Source organism: Rhinopithecus bieti, unplaced genomic scaffold (assembly GCF_001698545.2).
Source record: "Rhinopithecus bieti isolate Rb0 unplaced genomic scaffold, ASM169854v2 scaffold_5191, whole genome shotgun sequence".
Lineage (NCBI taxonomy): Eukaryota > Metazoa > Chordata > Mammalia > Primates > Cercopithecidae > Rhinopithecus > Rhinopithecus bieti.
Genome location: NW_016804727.1, coordinates 201522 through 220724, shown reverse-complemented (window position 1 = coordinate 220724; position 19203 = coordinate 201522). Strand labels below are relative to the sequence as shown.

The following is a 19203-nucleotide window of genomic DNA, read 5'->3' as shown; positions in this document are numbered from 1 at the left end:
AAAAAAAAAAAAAAAAGAAAGAAAAAAAAAGAAATGTGTCTTAGGAAAGAATTAAATCAATGCATTTTTATTTTCTGTGAGTTATATACAAAAAGGGGTCTCAAACTATTGAATTTTCACCTGAGAACAACCTCAGCTTTTAAACCCAGGAAGCATATATTTAATAGGACCATAGATTTAATGTTTGGCCTGAAATAATTTTGAGTTTCTTTACACAAAACATGATTGTGTTATTCGCTGCAGTTCTAACATACCATTTTCCCACTTGGGCTCAGACACAGAAACAAAAGTCTCTGAACTTATTTTGAGATGCATATTTTAGAATTAGACAGAAAGAGACGCATATGGAAAACTGAATCCCACCTCACCATTTTGTAGAAAGGAAAGTGCTTTCTACTTCATCTGGAGAGGAGTATAGACCCCACACCTTTTAACATCCGGGGCTCTTTGCCTTCCTCTGGCTATGATGCCTCCTTTTAGGTAGTTTGTTTTTCTGTTTTTTTCTTTTTTCTTTCTATTCTTCTCAAGGTCCCAAGATCCATAACAACCCATTCCTCCCACCAAAGATAATAAGATTCAGAATAATCCTGTCTCTGTAGGGTTCATTGTTTTTAGAGGGATTTAATAAATTCTATTTGTTCAATGTAGAAATCCATGGCGGAAATTTCCTTCCTTTGATTTTAACAAGGGGAAAACAGCAAGCCAAGGCGAAGAAACAGTTTGAAGAGGGTTGCAAAATAAATGATTTTCCTGAGAACTAAACTTCAGTATTTGAAATTACTTCAATTGGAGAGAAATCAACGACTAAGTGGTGCCATGTAGACTTGGAAGGGAGTAACTATTGAAAGAACCATTCTCTGATTTTCTGTTGGGCAGAATTTCACCATCAGATACTTGTTCACCCAGTGGCTGATGTTTACAATGTCTCTTACAATTCTTTGAGATTGGTTTCAAATCCTAGAGTTGGTAACATTATTCACAGCTGAATTAAATGAATGGGCTTTATATCACCTGCAAACAAATTAGGTGCTATAATACTACTGGGCTTTTTTGGGCCAAATTTTCTGCAGTCTAACTTTCAAGGCTCTTTTAATTAAGTAGGTAGATTTTGCTTTTTTTCTGGCATTGTAAAATTTAGAACCTATCATACTGTCTTCATGTGAAAAAAATTTTCAAAGGACTATAAAAATATTATCCAGAAGAGACTTACTCTCTTGCTCCGTTAAATTTTATAAAGTTTCTGTGAAGCTATTTTTTTCTTGAGAAATTAATTGGTATTAATTTTACCCATTGTCCTCCCATCCAAAGATAATGCTTGCTTAAAGTTCTAAGAAAGGAGCCATTGCTTTAAAATATGTCAATTTTGTTCTCAGAGTTCAGATTTGGCAATGTGATTTTTCAGTGGTAACAAGTTTGGTGGAATTTTGGGGTGTGTGTGTGTGTGTGTGTGCATGTGTGCATGTAGAAAGATAGTCTTAGCTTTGGCATGCTAAAATCATTACATTTTAGAACTATTTGGTTGACTATCTTTCCAAAAATCTATCTACAGAAGTGCAAATCCCTCTAATTCTTTTTTTAATTTAAATTTTTATATTATTGTGGCAAGAACAATTAACATGAGGTCTGTCCTCTAAAGAGATTTTTAAGTGCATAGTACAATATTGTTACCTATAGGCACAATGTTGTACAGCAGAAACCTAAAATTTACTCATCTTGCGTTACTTAATCTGTATAACCATTGATTAGCAACTTCCCATTCTGTGCTTACCGTACTAAGTGTAATGTTCTTTGGTATTCTACTTGAATCACTCTAATGAAGTTTTAAATAGTTGTTGATTACAGAAGCTTAAGGTATCACATAAACAATTTACTTGTTATCATTGCTTTTGTTTTTGATACAGCTGAGCAGCTTGTTCCTTTTTTCCTTTGAATTGTTTATGTGTTTTAAGCAGATATCTTCATTGAGCTGTCCATGATGATGCCAAAAAATTTTATAACTAATTCACAATGCATCAGGATACTCCAAGAACAGTATAAATTGTTCCTTCCAGGGTGCCCTTGTCTCTGCTGAATGTCACAGACAATAATAAATTTACAGCCTTTTTTTCCCATGAAAAATTTTCAGAGTGTGGCAGATAGATGTTTTGAACAATCAAAACTGGTAAAAGAAATATACCATAGATTTTATTTCAAAGGAAATAAATCTGGTAGAAAGTGTGTATTTGTGTGTGTGTTTGGGGTGAAATGTTATTATCATGTCTTTGGAAGGCATTTGATCAGCACCAATTATTATGATTGTGATTATCAGAATTGCCATTGGAGTGATTAAATTGTATTGAGTCTATTCTTGGCATAACCAGATTTGGAAGTCTAGAAATTGTTGAGAGGGTGTATATACGGATGAGAAGGCCAGGGAAAGAAAAATTAGTCTCTTTGGAAGGCTGGGGCTAAAAGAGAAAAAAAAATAGTAAAAGGCCATTTTGAGAAAATTTTGCCCTGTTTTAGGACAGGAAAGAGCAGGAGAACCTGTTACCTGATGTGGAACCAGCAGGATAGTGATAGCCTGATTTCTAACCTCACTGGATGGTTAAGGAAACAGGGTGCAGCTGCTTCCTTAACAGCTGCTCCGTGTAAGGGAGCAGCCATGCAGATGAGGTGATCTGGTGCATATCCTAGACAGCCTGTACAGTTCACAAGGACCCCTTTCTCAGTCCTTTGCTGGAGGGTTCACTATCCCTAGACATGTTCACACTATGTGACAACATCCCCCTCAATTTTCTTGGCTACAGTTTATTGAACCAGGGTAGGCTATCTGCCTTCAGTTGGATCAATCAGATTCTCTTGTCCTGCTATTCAGAACTGGAACTTAAAGATGAGCATTTAGTTTCTGTGAGTGCCTAGAACAGAAACATGTGTACTCAGGAAACTATGGGGCAAGATATATTTACTATGAACTGGAGGGAACAGAGACCCTGTGGTTTATGGTCTGTAAAGAAAGAGAAGGGTAAAAACAGATATGCAGAGGAAAAACAAAGACAAAAGGCAGAGGGAGAGAGCTCCTGGTTTATCTGGTCCCAGGCTACAGCCCTTTTAGTTGCCTGGCTATATTTCTGCCCTTGGATTCCATGAGATACACTAGATTCTGACAACTTCTCTGCATTTGCTTAAGTTAGAACATCTTACTCTGTTGTTTGCAACCAGATAATTGTAGCATCATCAATTCAATTTTGAGGCATCCCGCCTATCTGCCCCACTGACCCACCATTATCGGATTATCCCATTGGGCTTGGGGAATGCATTTGGTTAAAATCATGTACTCCTGTCATGTAAGGGTGTTATGGAAACCAGTATGGCATAACACCAGCCCCTTTCTGCAGTTTGCAGACTGCAGGAAAGACTCCAGGCTGCTTATATGACTTCCCAAGCACATTTCTATAAAGTTGGTGACAATGCCTGTTGGGCAGGGCTTTAAATACAAAGGGTGATGTTTTTAAAAATCCCTTGGATTATCCTCCCTCCTCACTTCATCTCTCCTCTCTTACCAGTATTTGGAGGGACTCCCCAGCCTGCTGCATTAAAGGTCAAGCTTAGTTGAAGGCCATCCACAGCCTCTGCTCTCAGAGTCACAGTCACCCATCATGTGGTGTGGATGTGGTGAGAGAAGCCTTTGGCTCTATAGTCAGTGAGGGATGGCCCGTGAGTTCCTCCTCTGGTATGGAAGTTTCAAGGTAAGGCTGAAACTTTTTTTTTGATAAGGCAGTAGGTGTTTTTATTGCAGCATTTAATTTTCTTTCATTGCCTCACCTTCTGTTCAGTTCCCTTCCACCAGGGGGAGCTGGACTTTCAGCAGCCCTGGGGGGAAGGGAGCAATTCTAGAGCATCCCTGAAGGACTTCAGCACCCTCCCTTAGTTTGTATAGAAGCAGCCACAGCTTAAATAATCCAGCCCTAAGCTTTCCTGAGCCATTGCCATGTGCTGTGATGTCACACCGGCTCTACTTGGAAGCCCATGTGGTTATATCTGCTTCTCAGCTGGACTCCGCTTCCTGAGCTTTCACTGGAGGAATCCTGCTGATGGATTGACAGGAAGAAATGTTATTGAGGAAGGAAAATGAAACCAGGATAGGGGAGGTACATAATTCAAAAGGTGAAATTCTCCTTTGCTCTACAAACGTGATGAATAAAGCAGAAGGAGGCCTAATCAGATCTTCTCTCAATAACCGAACGTTTTGTGTCCATTATTAGCTAGGTTTGTTTCTTTGGAAGTCACCCTTATAGTCATACCTTCCTTCTCTGTGCAGACCCTCATGTTCAGCACAGTTGGATTGAGGTTGTTAAAGAGCTTCTACAAGTCTTTTGGAGACTGAACTCCTGCCAGTACCTATGTTCCATCATTCCTTGAAGGACCTGGGACTTGACTCTATTCTCTGAGACCAAGACTAGAAGAAGACTGAAAGCATACAGACAGAGGTGAAAGTGGCTCAAAACTTAGCTGCAGAAAATACATACCCCAGCCCAAGAGATAATACCACCGCAAGCGTTGCTTCTCAGTAAACACGGCCATGACGATGAGTGTATGAAGATAGATCCCTTCACAGAGCATCCAGAAATAGTTGCAGGCCATCATGTACTGGTGGAAAAAATGCAAAATCTTGCAGCTCACCTGTCAGAAAGAAAGGAAGATACTCAGAGGAAGACATAGATAAAGATCTGGCAGTGAACACAGAGTAAATGTGAAAAGAAGCCAAAGTATCTGCATTCAGCTTGCAAGGCAGTTTCCCAAGCATCTGTAAACATGTGCCACCCGCTATACCCACAAATCAGAGTGAATGCACAGATCACTGGTATTACATGTAAATAGCCAAATAAGCCAGTGGAAAACTAGTCTACAAAATGTTCTTCCTTGTTACATTCTGGGGACTTACACAGATGGGATCATTTTCCTTCAATTAGTCAGACTCATAATCTTAGGCACTATCTAGGGATTTGATGCATGACTTTTATGGCCCCTTTTCTATGGTCAATGAAGCAAATAACCCAGATATTTTTAATGCTCCTCCTGAAATTCACTGATTTGTTGATGATGTCCCTTTAGCAGTAAAGAGGAGAGAGTCAGGTGATAAATTTCACATCTAAACCCAGGGGATATGCTGAGCCTAGCTGCTGTTTATGCTTTTGTTTTCATATGGGAGCTTTGGTTTACATATTGGGATCAAGTCCTCTCCGGGCACAGAGATTAGGATGACATCCTTGCTGAGAACTATGCAGATATAGGAGCTATACCCTTAGAAGAGTCAGATCAATATTGTTGTCTGTATAGAAATAACCATTGCTTATACTGCATAATGGAATACTTTTATTCACTGGTCACTCCTGGAATAGGACTTTTCATCTTGGTACATTAGCACTTTGGAGTAGTTTTTTGTTGTTGTTGTGGGGGCTGCCTTGTATATTGTTGGGAGTTTAGCAGTATAACTAATTTCTATCCACTAGATATTAGTAGCATCTCCCACACACTCTTGACAATCAAAAGTGTCTCCAGATGTTGCCCAATCTCCCCTGGGGAGCAAAATACCCCCAGTTGAGGATGCCTGACTGAGGGTACTTAGCTGTGCTTATCTCTTAACAACTATAACAACAACAATAATGACAACAGAATTTAGCATTCAAAATCTTAGGTATTAGGGAGTAGTTATTTGCATTACTATTATTTTACCAAATACTCTGTTTTACATTATGTTGCTTCTTATTTTGAATTTGACTGCATTTTAGGCCTTTTCATTAAAAAGCAAGATAGCCATGAAGTGACTTTCAGTACTGTAGCAACCTTTTCCAAACCATGCATTTTATTTAATGCATAAGAGTAGTAATTCGTTTACTCAGAACCTGTTGTGCTGAGCCAACAGATATTCTATTGTGTTTCCTTTTCTATCAGGGTTTATTGAACATAAGGAAAAGCCCCCTGGGCCCAGGAGAAGGCAGATATGGCATTGTCAGAGGTAGAATCAACCTCTGATTCTGACCAAAGTGGTACAGTGGTGCAGATAATTAAAAACACCAGGTAATCTAAAAGCAATTTATATTTGGCTCAGAAAAGCACTGGCTTCCCTTCCCCCCATCTGATTACCTTCCTAACTGGGATTATTTGATTTAATATAATGTTAGTTTTGTATTTTCTAAGCGAGTACTTGCTATATTTACCTAACACCCAAATATATAAGTAAAATATGAAATTCAGTTGTTACTCTGGATTCATTTGGAAGACTATTCTTATTTTAAAGTCCTATTCCTTCTGGATCCAGAAATTAAGCATACGTTTTGAAGGCTGTCATGTGGGCAGAAGGAGATGGGAAGAAAACAAAGATGATGGTCTTATGCCTTTGTCACCCAGAAGCAATTTTGGCTTCAGTTTGTTTTTTTTTTTTTTTTTTTTTTGAGGCCCGGAGTCGCGCTCTGATCGCCCGGACTGGAGTGGCGGTTGGCCAGATCGCCAGCCACTGCCAAGCTCCGGCCTCCCGGGTTTACGCCAATTCTCCCTGCCCTCAGCTCCCGGGCGAGTAGGCTGGGACTACAGGCCGCCCTGCCCACCTCGCCCACGCTAGTTTTTGTATTTAGTAAGAGACGGGTTTCAGCGCGTGTAGGGCCAGGATGGTCTCGACTCCTGACCTCGTGATTCGCCCGTCCCTCGGCCTCCCCAAAGTGGGCTGGGATTACAGCGTTGATCCACAGCCACTGCGCCCGGCCGGCTTCAAGTTTTATATACAGTTAATTATTGTTATTTTCAGTAGTTATAGTCTATAAAGTTGCTTCAAAAACTGAAATAGCAAATACTGAGCCATTGCTTCTAGGGGAAACACATGGTTAGGTTCCTATAAGCCTCTGGTCACAACATTTTCATCCAGCAATGGATAGCTAACTTTGTTTTATGTGTTTTGTTTAAAGACACCTTATTTAACGTATGTTGCTGCTTCATTCACACCAAACTCTCAGTCAATAGCACTATAACTTCTACCTGAAGAAAACTTCACTGACACACACATATTCTCTGTAAGCCACATCACCGCTTTCTTGTACTTAGGAACACCATACAGCACTTCAATATTATGCTTGGGGGGCTATTTAAAACAGTAAAATCACCAACAAAATTCATAAAAATGTAAAAATCGTGGCAATAAATAGACCACAAAAAGGACATTTGTTTATAGTATGAGAACTGAAACAAGAAGGCACAGAGCATTGCCTTGTTTAACCTCAGCTGGGAGCTGCACATCAGGTGGCTCCAATTTCTGGACTGTGAGTGTCTGTGAATGATAGTGAATCTGCTAGTATTGATTTGGGGGTTACAAATAATTTATAGGAAAAAACAAATTTTCAAAGATGAAATTCATGAATAAAAATGAGAATTGACCATATTTGGGTTTGGCGTAAGATATTGTTTGGAGGTAAAGGCCTCCAAAGCTCACACAAATTTTGAAAATCACCAGTCTATTCATTTTTAAAATAAACACCTCATGAAAATAATTAGAAATATCCAGGTGATCAAGTTATTAGAATTTTTCACAAAAATAGTTTAGCACTTAGATCAGTGTTTCGTAACTAAGGTGGTTTATCAGTGTCACTTGAGAATTTTTTAACAAATGCACATAACCATACCTCATCTCTCTTTTTGTTTTCAAACTATTTTCCGGAATTTCTAATTTAGGCCCCTGGTTAAGAATCCTGTGCCCAAGATATTCAAGGTAATTCAGTTGCATTGAACAAACATTTATGGAACACCTGCTATGAGCCAGGAACTAAGCCAGCTCTGGGAGTATCAACATGAATAAGATATTGTCATATAGCCCCTGACTTAATTGTAACCTTTCCATCAAGGGTGGAGTAAACCAGGCATTAAACAAAATGATGGGGTCTCTTGATTAGGGTTAGTCCCTACCGCCATTCTGAGATGGTTTCTTAATTAGTAGCATGGGGTATTAAGGAAGTCACTCTCAGATCAAATAAGCTAAGCAACTTTTCACTAGCTTTCTAAAGGTAAGTCACACCAGTGTAATTTTGTTTAAAGTAGTATGATCTCCCAAATTGCAAGATAAAATCTATATTCAAATAATATAAATGCATCACTCCCAAGTAAAATAAGAAATACTTGAAGCCAAAAGTAGATAAAATTTGAGAGTTATGCTCTATTTTATTTTCTTCATTAACATAAAAGATATAATTGCCACTGTGAATGATATGTAAGTAAAATCATACTATCCATTTTGGCTTCAGTGAGTCGTAACACTATTCAGTGCCCTTACTACTAGTTCATGTTTTAATAAAATATACAGTTTGTTGAGCAGTATGTAACTTTCAAGTGGAAGGGATCCTTTAGTTTTTTGACTGGGTACACTATTTAATCTATCTTTTCCACAAAATGCCCCAAAGGGCACTTATAATAATTTGATTAAAATGGAATCAGAATTATAGAACAGTTTTCCTCAGTCTAATGAATCAAGTCAACCTCAAAACTTTATACAAGATAGATGCTCAGCAGTGAATTTATTTCCTATTATATTTTCAAGGACACTTAAGAAAATTCCTCTGATCTACACAACATAGGAAATCTTGTGTGGCAATATGTTCAAGAACCGTTGATAAGGGGCAAAGAGTGCTTCCAAATGTAAACTGCTTTGGAATTTTGTTTTTTAAGAAAAGAGCAACCTTATAATAGATAATCAAAGTTTTGAGGTGTTTTCTGTTGTGGTGGGGTAGAGGAAGACCTTCAGTATGAGAAATCGAAAGGAGACCAGAGCTGATCTGTGAAAACAACGAAAAGCAATGATCATGGCCTATGTCCTACTTTTAAGCAATTGAAAATCCACCATGAACTATTCTTGGCACCATTTGCACCACAGGCCTATTGCCAGGTATAACAGGGAGCTAAGGAATACTATCTTGCCTTTCAGAATGCCTTCCATCATCTTCAGAATGCCTGAAATGCCATATGGTTTCATTTCTTTCGCTTAAAGCTGTTTTCCTTGCTAAAATGCCAACACCTCAGGAAGGGATTACACACACATTTTACCCTATCACTCTCTGAAATCATACAGTAGGAAAATTGAGGGGTTGGGGATCACAGAGAATGCAGATTTGGAATGTGATTTATCAAATATTTATTGAGCTTGTATTGTATTGCAGGCAGTAGGCTAGAAGATCCAAAGTTGTCAGAGTCCCTACTCCTAAGAAATTTACCATCTTGACAGGTTCACAAAGAGAAGACCCAGGGAAGTGTTGCCAAAAGTAAGCACTCTGAAAACTTTGGCAAGGGCCAAGCCTGTGCATATTTCATTATCAGGGTATACTTAAATCTCATGATACATTTCGTGTGCACAAAACTCTTAGCTTTCACACACACACACACACACACACACACACAACTGCAATTTCTCCCTCTCATTGGTAAAATTGGGGTATTAGATTCAACTTCTGTGTTGATTTCATATGGTTAGGTATAATAACACATTAAGGAAAATTTTGTGAGATGTTTTAGTTTTGTTTTGCTGTAAAACACATTTGGCAAAGGACAATTAAAAGAACAGCCATATGTTTCCTATATTCTGCCAGGATTTGATTAAAATGCACACTTTAGATAAGATCTTTTGGTTTTCAAAACGGTGGCTAAGTTTGATGCAGTAACTGTGCTTGCATTTTGTGTCCAATCCTGGGCTAGGGCTACAAAATAAAGTTCAATGCTTGCAATCAAGGAAGTTACCTTCAGGTGGGGAGACACATACATAAACAAATAAGTGCCACAATGTACAATGATTTCTAGAAAAGGTAATTTTGTAGCCTACTTTAAGACAGTTAAAATTCTCTTCTCAGTTGAGTCAGAGGAGAAAAAATGGATCAAACTAGTAGGGCTTGTGTTATTAATATTAAATAATCTACCCAGTTTGTGTGAAAATTTACAAGGAACAGATTAGCAGATTCTGCCAAAGTCACACACATTCTACTCTTCTTCCAACTTTTCTATTTTCTATTTTGGGGCTGCAATATAGGTTACTTTATAGTAAAAGAGGTGACTGACTATTAATTTACTTTTCAAATTCACATGGACAAAACTGAGGCAAAATGAAGATCCTGAAGAGTATCTTCCCCATTTCTTTAGTTATCAGGGGCCAAATAAATATGTCTGGAAACTTACAGCAAACAACTAAAACCACATACCCCACTATAGAAATATATTAATAAATAAAATATTTAAAAGTTATTTTGAAATGGTCTAAAGAGTACCAACTCCAANATTCAGTTGCATTGAACAAACATTTATGGAACACCTGCTATGAGCCAGGAACTAAGCCAGCTCTGGGAGTATCAACATGAATAAGATATTGTCATATAGCCCCTGACTTAATTGTAACCTTTCCATCAAGGGTGGAGTAAACCAGGCATTAAACAAAATGATGGGGTCTCTTGATTAGGGTTAGTCCCTACCGCCATTCTGAGATGGTTTCTTAATTAGTAGCATGGGGTATTAAGGAAGTCACTCTCAGATCAAATAAGCTAAGCAACTTTTCACTAGCTTTCTAAAGGTAAGTCACACCAGTGTAATTTTGTTTAAAGTAGTATGATCTCCCAAATTGCAAGATAAAAATCTATATTCAAATAATATAAATGCATCACTCCCAAGTAAAATAAGAAATACTTGAAGCCAAAAGTAGATAAAATTTGAGAGTTATGCTCTATTTTATTTTCTTCATTAACATAAAAAGATATAATTGCCACTGTGAATGATATGTAAGTAAAAATCATACTATCCATTTTGGCTTCAGTGAGTCGTAACACTATTCAGTGCCCTTACTACTAGTTCATGTTTTAATAAAAATATACAGTTTGTTGAGCAGTATGTAACTTTCAAGTGGAAGGGATCCTTTAGTTTTTTGACTGGGTACACTATTTAATCTATCTTTTCCACAAAATGCCCCAAAGGGCACTTATAATAATTTGATTAAAATGGAATCAGAATTATAGAACAGTTTTTCCTCAGTCTAATGAATCAAGTCAACCTCAAAACTTTATACAAGATAGATGCTCAGCAGTGAATTTATTTCCTATTATATTTTTCAAGGACACTTAAGAAAATTCCTCTGATCTACACAACATAGGAAATCTTGTGTGGCAATATGTTCAAGAACCGTTGATAAGGGGGCAAAGAGTGCTTCCAAATGTAAACTGCTTTGGAATTTTTGTTTTTTAAGAAAAGAGCAACCTTATAATAGATAATCAAAGTTTTGAGGTGTTTTTCTGTTGTGGTGGGGGTAGAGGAAGACCTTCAGTATGAGAAATCGAAAGGAGACCAGAGCTGATCTGTGAAAACAACGAAAAGCAATGATCATGGCCTATGTCCTACTTTTAAGCAATTGAAAATCCACCATGAACTATTCTTGGCACCATTTGCACCACAGGCCTATTGCCAGGTATAACAGGGAGCTAAGGAATACTATCTTGCCTTTCAGAATGCCTTCCATCATCTTCAGAATGCCTGAAATGCCATATGGTTTCATTTCTTTCGCTTAAAGCTGTTTTCCTTGCTAAAATGCCAACACCTCAGGAAGGGATTACACACACATTTTACCCTATCACTCTCTGAAATCATACAGTAGGAAAATTGAGGGGTTGGGGGATCACAGAGAATGCAGATTTGGAATGTGATTTATCAAATATTTATTGAGCTTGTATTGTATTGCAGGCAGTAGGCTAGAAGATCCAAAGTTGTCAGAGTCCCTACTCCTAAGAAATTTACCATCTTGACAGGTTCACAAAGAGAAGACCCAGGGAAGTGTTGCCAAAAGTAAGCACTCTGAAAACTTTGGCAAGGGCCAAGCCTGTGCATATTTCATTATCAGGGTATACTTAAATCTCATGATACATTTCGTGTGCACAAAAACTCTTAGCTTTCACACACACACACACACACACACACACACAACTGCAATTTCTCCCTCTCATTGGTAAAATTGGGGTATTAGATTCAACTTCTGTGTTGATTTCATATGGTTAGGTATAATAACACATTAAGGAAAATTTTGTGAGATGTTTTAGTTTTGTTTTGCTGTAAAACACATTTGGCAAAGGACAATTAAAAAGAACAGCCATATGTTTCCTATATTCTGCCAGGATTTGATTAAAATGCACACTTTAGATAAGATCTTTTGGTTTTTCAAAACGGTGGCTAAGTTTGATGCAGTAACTGTGCTTGCATTTTTGTGTCCAATCCTGGGCTAGGGCTACAAAAATAAAGTTCAATGCTTGCAATCAAGGAAGTTACCTTCAGGTGGGGAGACACATACATAAACAAATAAGTGCCACAATGTACAATGATTTCTAGAAAAGGTAATTTTTGTAGCCTACTTTAAGACAGTTAAAAATTCTCTTCTCAGTTGAGTCAGAGGAGAAAAAATGGATCAAACTAGTAGGGCTTGTGTTATTAATATTAAATAATCTACCCAGTTTGTGTGAAAATTTACAAGGAACAGATTAGCAGATTCTGCCAAAGTCACACACATTCTACTCTTCTTCCAACTTTTCTATTTTCTATTTTTGGGGCTGCAATATAGGTTACTTTATAGTAAAAGAGGTGACTGACTATTAATTTACTTTTCAAATTCACATGGACAAAACTGAGGCAAAATGAAGATCCTGAAGAGTATCTTCCCCATTTCTTTAGTTATCAGGGGGCCAAATAAATATGTCTGGAAACTTACAGCAAACAACTAAAACCACATACCCCACTATAGAAACATATTAATAAATAAAATATTTAAAAGTTATTTTGAAATGGTCTAAAGAGTACCAACTCCAAAATACTTTGCACTGAATCAAAGCTGCCAATTTTACTTCTGCCAAGTTTTGTTTCAAAACAGAAATAAACTTTGCTATATGTTCAGCATGATCTCTAATGATTAAAGATAATTATTTACATTTCCCTGAAGCTTCTAAAACTTTTCTCATCAGTTCGCTTTAGCACAGAAGGAAGAGTGTGAAGTGATGTTTACTTGAGTAGGTGAAGACGAATCAATAAGTCAATTTCTAAATATTTTACCTGAAGGAATAGACATTTTAAGAGAGACTGAATAGTAAAGATTTATGGTCTATGTTGGTTAAATTGGTCAGGTTAATTTTTTTATTAAGTTTTATTTAATGTATATCTAGATTACATATTGAGTCAACATGTAATTGCTGTTAAATATGTTTCTACCTGATCCATTTTTATGTCTCTGTGGCCTCTTCCATCTCCACCCTCAGGACTTAAACCCAATAATATTTATATAGAGAGTGAGCAGCAGTTGCTTATTAAATCAAAATGAATATGGCTTTTGGTAGTGTTTATAATGTTGTTTGATTGAAAATATTTTAACTCCTAATTCGATATTATTTTATCAAGTATCCAAACAAGAGCTGCTTATCTATGATCTGACAAATAAATTCCAGGGAACTTTTAACCTAACAGCACATTAATTCTTACAAATGTCTGCAAAGATCAGTACATACCTGCAAGGGTCAGGCTGCTGACATCAATAGAAAACTTAAAATGCTGGGTGAATTCCTGTGGGGGCATCTTAAATTTTTGTCAAGTTTTTCTAGGTTTCCAGTGTGGGTTCTTTAGAGGATAGCAGGCCTAAGATCTGCTATACCCTGTCATTTATCCCCTGCAGTCTTGGTCGAACAGGTATTTCCCTTTGAACTATGGTCTTCAGACTGGGCATGCATATGTGCCTTTGGGTATACACAAAGACTGCCCAAGGGGCATATGAATATTCAATGGCCATTTGCACCATTTCGTAGCATTCTTTAAGCTATCCTTTTCCATCTATCCTTTCGCTTTACAACATAAAAGAACACTTTTCATCTGGAACAAAGTTTACTGTGGTTCATTACTCAAGTGTTAAAAAACTTTCAAATGTCAAACAATGGGACAATGGAAAAAGCTCCTTTAAAGATTAGTAAAGGTGCCCTAATCCTACCTTGAGATGTTGTTTTTCTCTGTCAGACCTCTTAAAGTAAATAAATTTGATATGGGGTATTCTAGCTTGTTGGAGTGTTCTATGAAGGGTATGGCTACTAGATCATCCTTTCATTCATACACTAAAAAATACATATTGAACAAGTGTGACATGCTCATGGGCTCCTTCACATTCACATGGTTATGGGGTCAGTAAAAGACCACACATAAATGTATACACAGAATCTGAGGACCGTCTTCTCTGACTCTCTTCTTTTTGAGATTTATTTTCTTCACTTTTGGGGAGCTGTAGGTGGCCTAAATTCTGTCTTCTATTATTCAAGTCAGTAAAATTGAGAGTTTTCTATCAGAGTTTTACCTGTCCTGGAAAGGGATAAAACCATGGGAACTCTACTCACAACTATTTCCATTTTAAAGTCTCATCTTCTTTCTAGCATCTCCCTGTCTTGGTCTCTCTCCAGGATCTTCAGATAATTTCTTTTTATATTTTGTTCAGGGTTTGTAGTTGTTATCTGTGAGAGGTTTTTGCCAGACAGGAGCTACTCAGCCATCACCATTTTATTTTTAATCAATTTTAGATAATGAACCACTGTAATATATACTCTGTAACATCACATGAAAATTATGGTAGTAGGGTAATCATATGGGAAATTTTAAATAAAACAATTTTCTTCAAAAAGTAGGTCTTATATGATTCAGATATTACAGGATATGTAGCTCAATAACAGTCCATCTACATTTCAGGAGTAATCTTTTTCCCCCAGTTTATCTATTTAGTTGTAACACTTTTTTTTTTTTCTGAGACACTTCCTGCCTTCATGATTTGTAGTTTATGTTAATGCCTTTCTGGTCTTGAGATAATGCTCAAAAAAAAATATTTAACAATATAGTTGCCTGTAAACATTGTAGTTAAATTTTGATAGTATACTTGCTTTCACTTTGTAACAATAGTTCACCTTTTTAAAATTATTTACACTGCATGCAAATCATCCAGAACTTTTCAAAGCCCTTGAACTTATTACATGTAAAACCCATAAGCAGTTTTTCTCATGAAGAAGCATGCAAAGCTTATTTATCAGCCGAATTCAATTACATGTGACACTAAGAAGGATGCTTGCCATTGAAGTACTATTTATGTATGCAATTGAATATTTTTTCTACAATAACCATCTTTACATGGGGCTCATTTAAAAGATCGTCCTTTTCTGCTCCCCTTATCATTTCAATTAAAAGAAAATAAGCTTTGTCTGAATCAAATATACTCAGAGTCCGTTCTCTCCATCCCTCCATCCCAAACTGTGTTTCCTCAGAAGAAGAGCAATTACAGAGCAAACAAACCTAAAAAAAAGATGGAAAGGGTCCCACTTCATGCGGTCATCATGTAAGTTTCGTTTTTCACCAGTCTGCCCTTGTCCATGAGAAAGAATTTGAGATTCTGATTCAGAAGCTGTGGTGTGGGGCTTGAGATTCTGCATTTTTTATTTATTTATTTAAACATAATAATCTTTTAATTTTATTTTTTAGTTTTTTAAAGTTCTCCTTTCATTATAGATACAGAAGATATATATACACCATGGAATACCATGTAGACATAAGAAAGAATGAGGTAATGTCCTCTGCAGCAACATAAATGCTTCTGGAGGCCATTATCTTAATTAATGCAAGAACAGGAAACCAAGTATCACATGTTCTCTTTTATAAGTGAGAGTTAAACATTGATCACACAAGAACATAAACATGGAAACAACAGAGACTGGGGACTAGTAGAGGCAAGAGGGAGAGAGGAAGATGTGGGTTGGGAAACCAACTATTGGGTACTATGCTCACTACCTGGGTGACAGGACCCGTACCCCAGACCTCAACTCCATGCAAGATGCCCCTGTAAAAGCCTACATGAGATTCTGCATCTCTAACCGCAGCCCAGGTGATGCTGATGCAGACCACATCTTGGAAGAATTTAGGGTTCAGAGAGGGCCTCCTCAGTACTTGTTGCAGTGAATTTACTGCAACTCCTGTTGTAAACTCCTGTTGCAGTAAACTCACAGTGCAATGAGAAACATCCTGACTTTGATTCACATATATTTTAAAACCTCATAAGGAGAATTACAGACCTTTTTGTCAACATGCCAGTTCAGTTAATAAACTAAGGGACAAAAAGACCCTCATCTCACCTGGAAAACTATCAACTTGTACTGTCTTTAAAGCCAGCTGAATGAAGTAGAAACCTCATCAGAAAGTCTAGCAGTAAGCAGCTATGTAGGAAAGGGCTGCAATCTTTCCTCAGAGGAATTTAAGGATGTAACATTTTCAATTAAAAGTGAGTCTGTTGTGCAATCTTGAGATGATTCCTGATAAAGTCTCAGAGAAAATGAGTTTGACTTTGTGGAACTGTGTAGTTGTGATTTGGTGTGTTTAGGAAAAGAATTAAAAACAAACACTGGAGAACAAAGTCTCATTTGAGATAAATACAGTGGGAGATGATCCTGAAATTGGCAAAGGAAGCACTTTGGAAGTGTTAGGAAGACAATGCCAGAGCAAACAGAAGGTTAGGCTATACACAATTCTGATTAAAAAACATAACAACAACAACAACAAAGAAATGTGGTAGGGGAATAAAAGTTAACCACTTACTACTCTCAGGGTTTGTTCTCTATACGGTATAGTAAGAGTCTTATATCACCCTTCACTGGGGATTCTCAAGCCACCATTGATTTAGCTGTATATTTTCAGACCACAGCTCTTGAGGTTATTTGTGATTTACAAGCCTCTACATATGTGTATTCTACTTTTATACTTAGTCCCTTTTAGAATCAAGCAGTGTTTTACAAATGCTCTGAGTTTCACACCTCCTGTGCTATATCACACAGAAATGAATAAGGTGCCACGGTTAGTAATTGACAGGTGATAAAGCCCTAATAATAAAGCTAACAATGATAATACAAATAATGATAGCTGATTTTTGAGAGTTGTGTGCCAGATGATGTTTTGTGGACTTTAGGAATATTGGCTTATTTTTCACAGACAGCTTTATGAGAAAGGTAGTATTATGATCTCCATTAGGAAAGTAAGGCACGGTGAGGTTAAGTAACTTACTCAATATTAAAGATTAATCTGCTAAGTAGAAGAGCGAGGATTTAGATCCTGCAGTTCAGCAAGAACAATGATGCAATTTGGACTAATCCAGCTAAGCACAACAAATATCAAATTCGAGTGTCACTTCACAACTTTCCAGCAATAATCCAACATACCCTAACAGAGTGTGCAAAACCTCTAGCATCTCAATTGAAGCTCTTAGGCAATAAAAACAAATATATAACAAATTCTGCACTAAATTCATGACAGCCTTCTCAAAGCAGGGGAAGCTAACTGCAAATTTTGAGATGAATACTTGCTATGTAAAAGATGTCACAAGATACCATTTGTAAGTCACTGATTTCATGTGTAGTGGTACCACCAAGATCGGCCAAATGAAGGAAACTGGAGAATAGGTATATGTTTATATCCACTTTAGGAAGAGATTCTCCTTCAAATTTGTATGAGAAAGCATCCAATTATAAATAATAACTTTAAAAAGGAGTAAAGAAATCCTCTATACTTTTCTGCACCATGTGACCTTGGTTAAAAGATCATTTATTGATTTTGACATGCAAGTAAAGTGAAGTAGCATAAATGGCCAGGGTAGGATACTTCATTCCATTACCACATCTTGGCATTACTCTTTCTGCATTGTCCTTCAAATGCATCATACACTTTCGTTCCCAATCTAGTTTTTTTTCCATAAGCTACTGAAATAGATCATTTCAATCTGGTTTTATTTACCATTGACCACTCATCTCAAAAACTCTGCTATCGTGATTACCTCTTTCATATTTATATATTCTCCCTTGCACCAGCCTCCCTTGGACTGGGCAAGAGTCCAGTTTCCACCCTGGGTTTTGTCTTCTCTAGTGTCTTGGCTCTGAGCATCCATTCTAAGCTAATCTTCCTGTGCCTACCTAAGAAGAAGCTCTGACATAGCCTGGTGGCTCAATTGTCCTGAAAAAATAAAGGTTAGAAGACATTCACGTTGCTTTCCAGAACTTGGAATTCATTTGACTTTACTTATATAAGAGGCTATAGAAAATACGACTAGATTGTTTCAGTTTCTGAGGTGCAAAGTGCTCAGGTTTCCAGTAAAAACTAATCTCTCTGCATTGTGCCTTTCAGACCCAGATAAAAAAATTAGAGAGAAATTTATTTCTAAAAAAAATGACAAATATCCTGCTAGCTTCCTTTAGATGCAGCAAGAACAATGCTTTTAATTCTGCCTCCTGACTTTCTACATGAAGATCATCGAACGAGCACATAGAACAAAAAAAAATAAAGCAACATTTCAGATATTATGGAAATGAAATGCTCAAATGACACAAATAACAATGGGCAATTTTCACATCACTCAATAAACTGAGGATGTATTCAGCCCTTCTTTATGCCATGAGTTATTCTGAGTTTAACTTTTTTAAAAAAAAGAACGTGGAAGGAATAAGATTCTCACCCATGGCCGTTCAGGAGATAATTAACTTTCCAAAAACTACCCAGGGAAGAAACTTTTAAAGGGGAAAAGGACCACAGATCCACAGAGATTCTCCACTGAAAGTGAGGACAAGGCATTGTGTGTGTGTGTGTGTGTGTGTGTGTGTTTTCCTTACCCTCAACAAAATAATAACAACAACAACAAAAAACGCATAGAAATAGTGTGACAACATTTGGGATGAGGCAGCCTTCCTCTTTAAAAAATAACTTTTTAATATATTCCCATGGGCATTGGTGAGGAAAATGATTGCTGATTCAGTGACCCTGAATTGGTCCAAAATGAAAACAAGCAAACAACAACAACAACAACAACAATAAACACACACAAAAACTCACCCCTCTGTCTGTCTTTAGTTTGCTTAAGAACAAAGTGTCTTTAAAAATTTGTATTTTTTTGAAGAAAACATATGCCCGAGTACTGACAGATGACATGCTGATAGATACACTTTTCTTTATTTATGACTGTGGTTGTCGTTCTCATGTTAGTTGCAATTTCAATGAATATTTGTAGATTGACAATGTCCAATAACTTCTCTTTCCCCAATTTTTTTTGGCTGGTTTTCTTTCTTCCTTCCTCCCTTCTCCCTTCTCCCTTCTCCCTTCCTCTTTCTCCTCCTCCTCCTCCTCCTC

General features: G+C 37.1%; 1 protein-coding gene across 1 annotated transcript in view; it reads right to left on the bottom strand.

Moving 5' to 3' along the window:
• CALCR (calcitonin receptor) overlaps window positions 1-19203 on the bottom strand; it is a 62047-nt gene that overhangs the window by 18838 nt on the left and 24006 nt on the right. The window contains exon 6 of the mRNA XM_017870296.1: window positions 4509-4662. Coding sequence (XP_017725785.1) covers window positions 4509-4662 — 154 coding nt within the window. The remainder of the gene's footprint in view (window positions 1-4508; window positions 4663-19203) is intronic.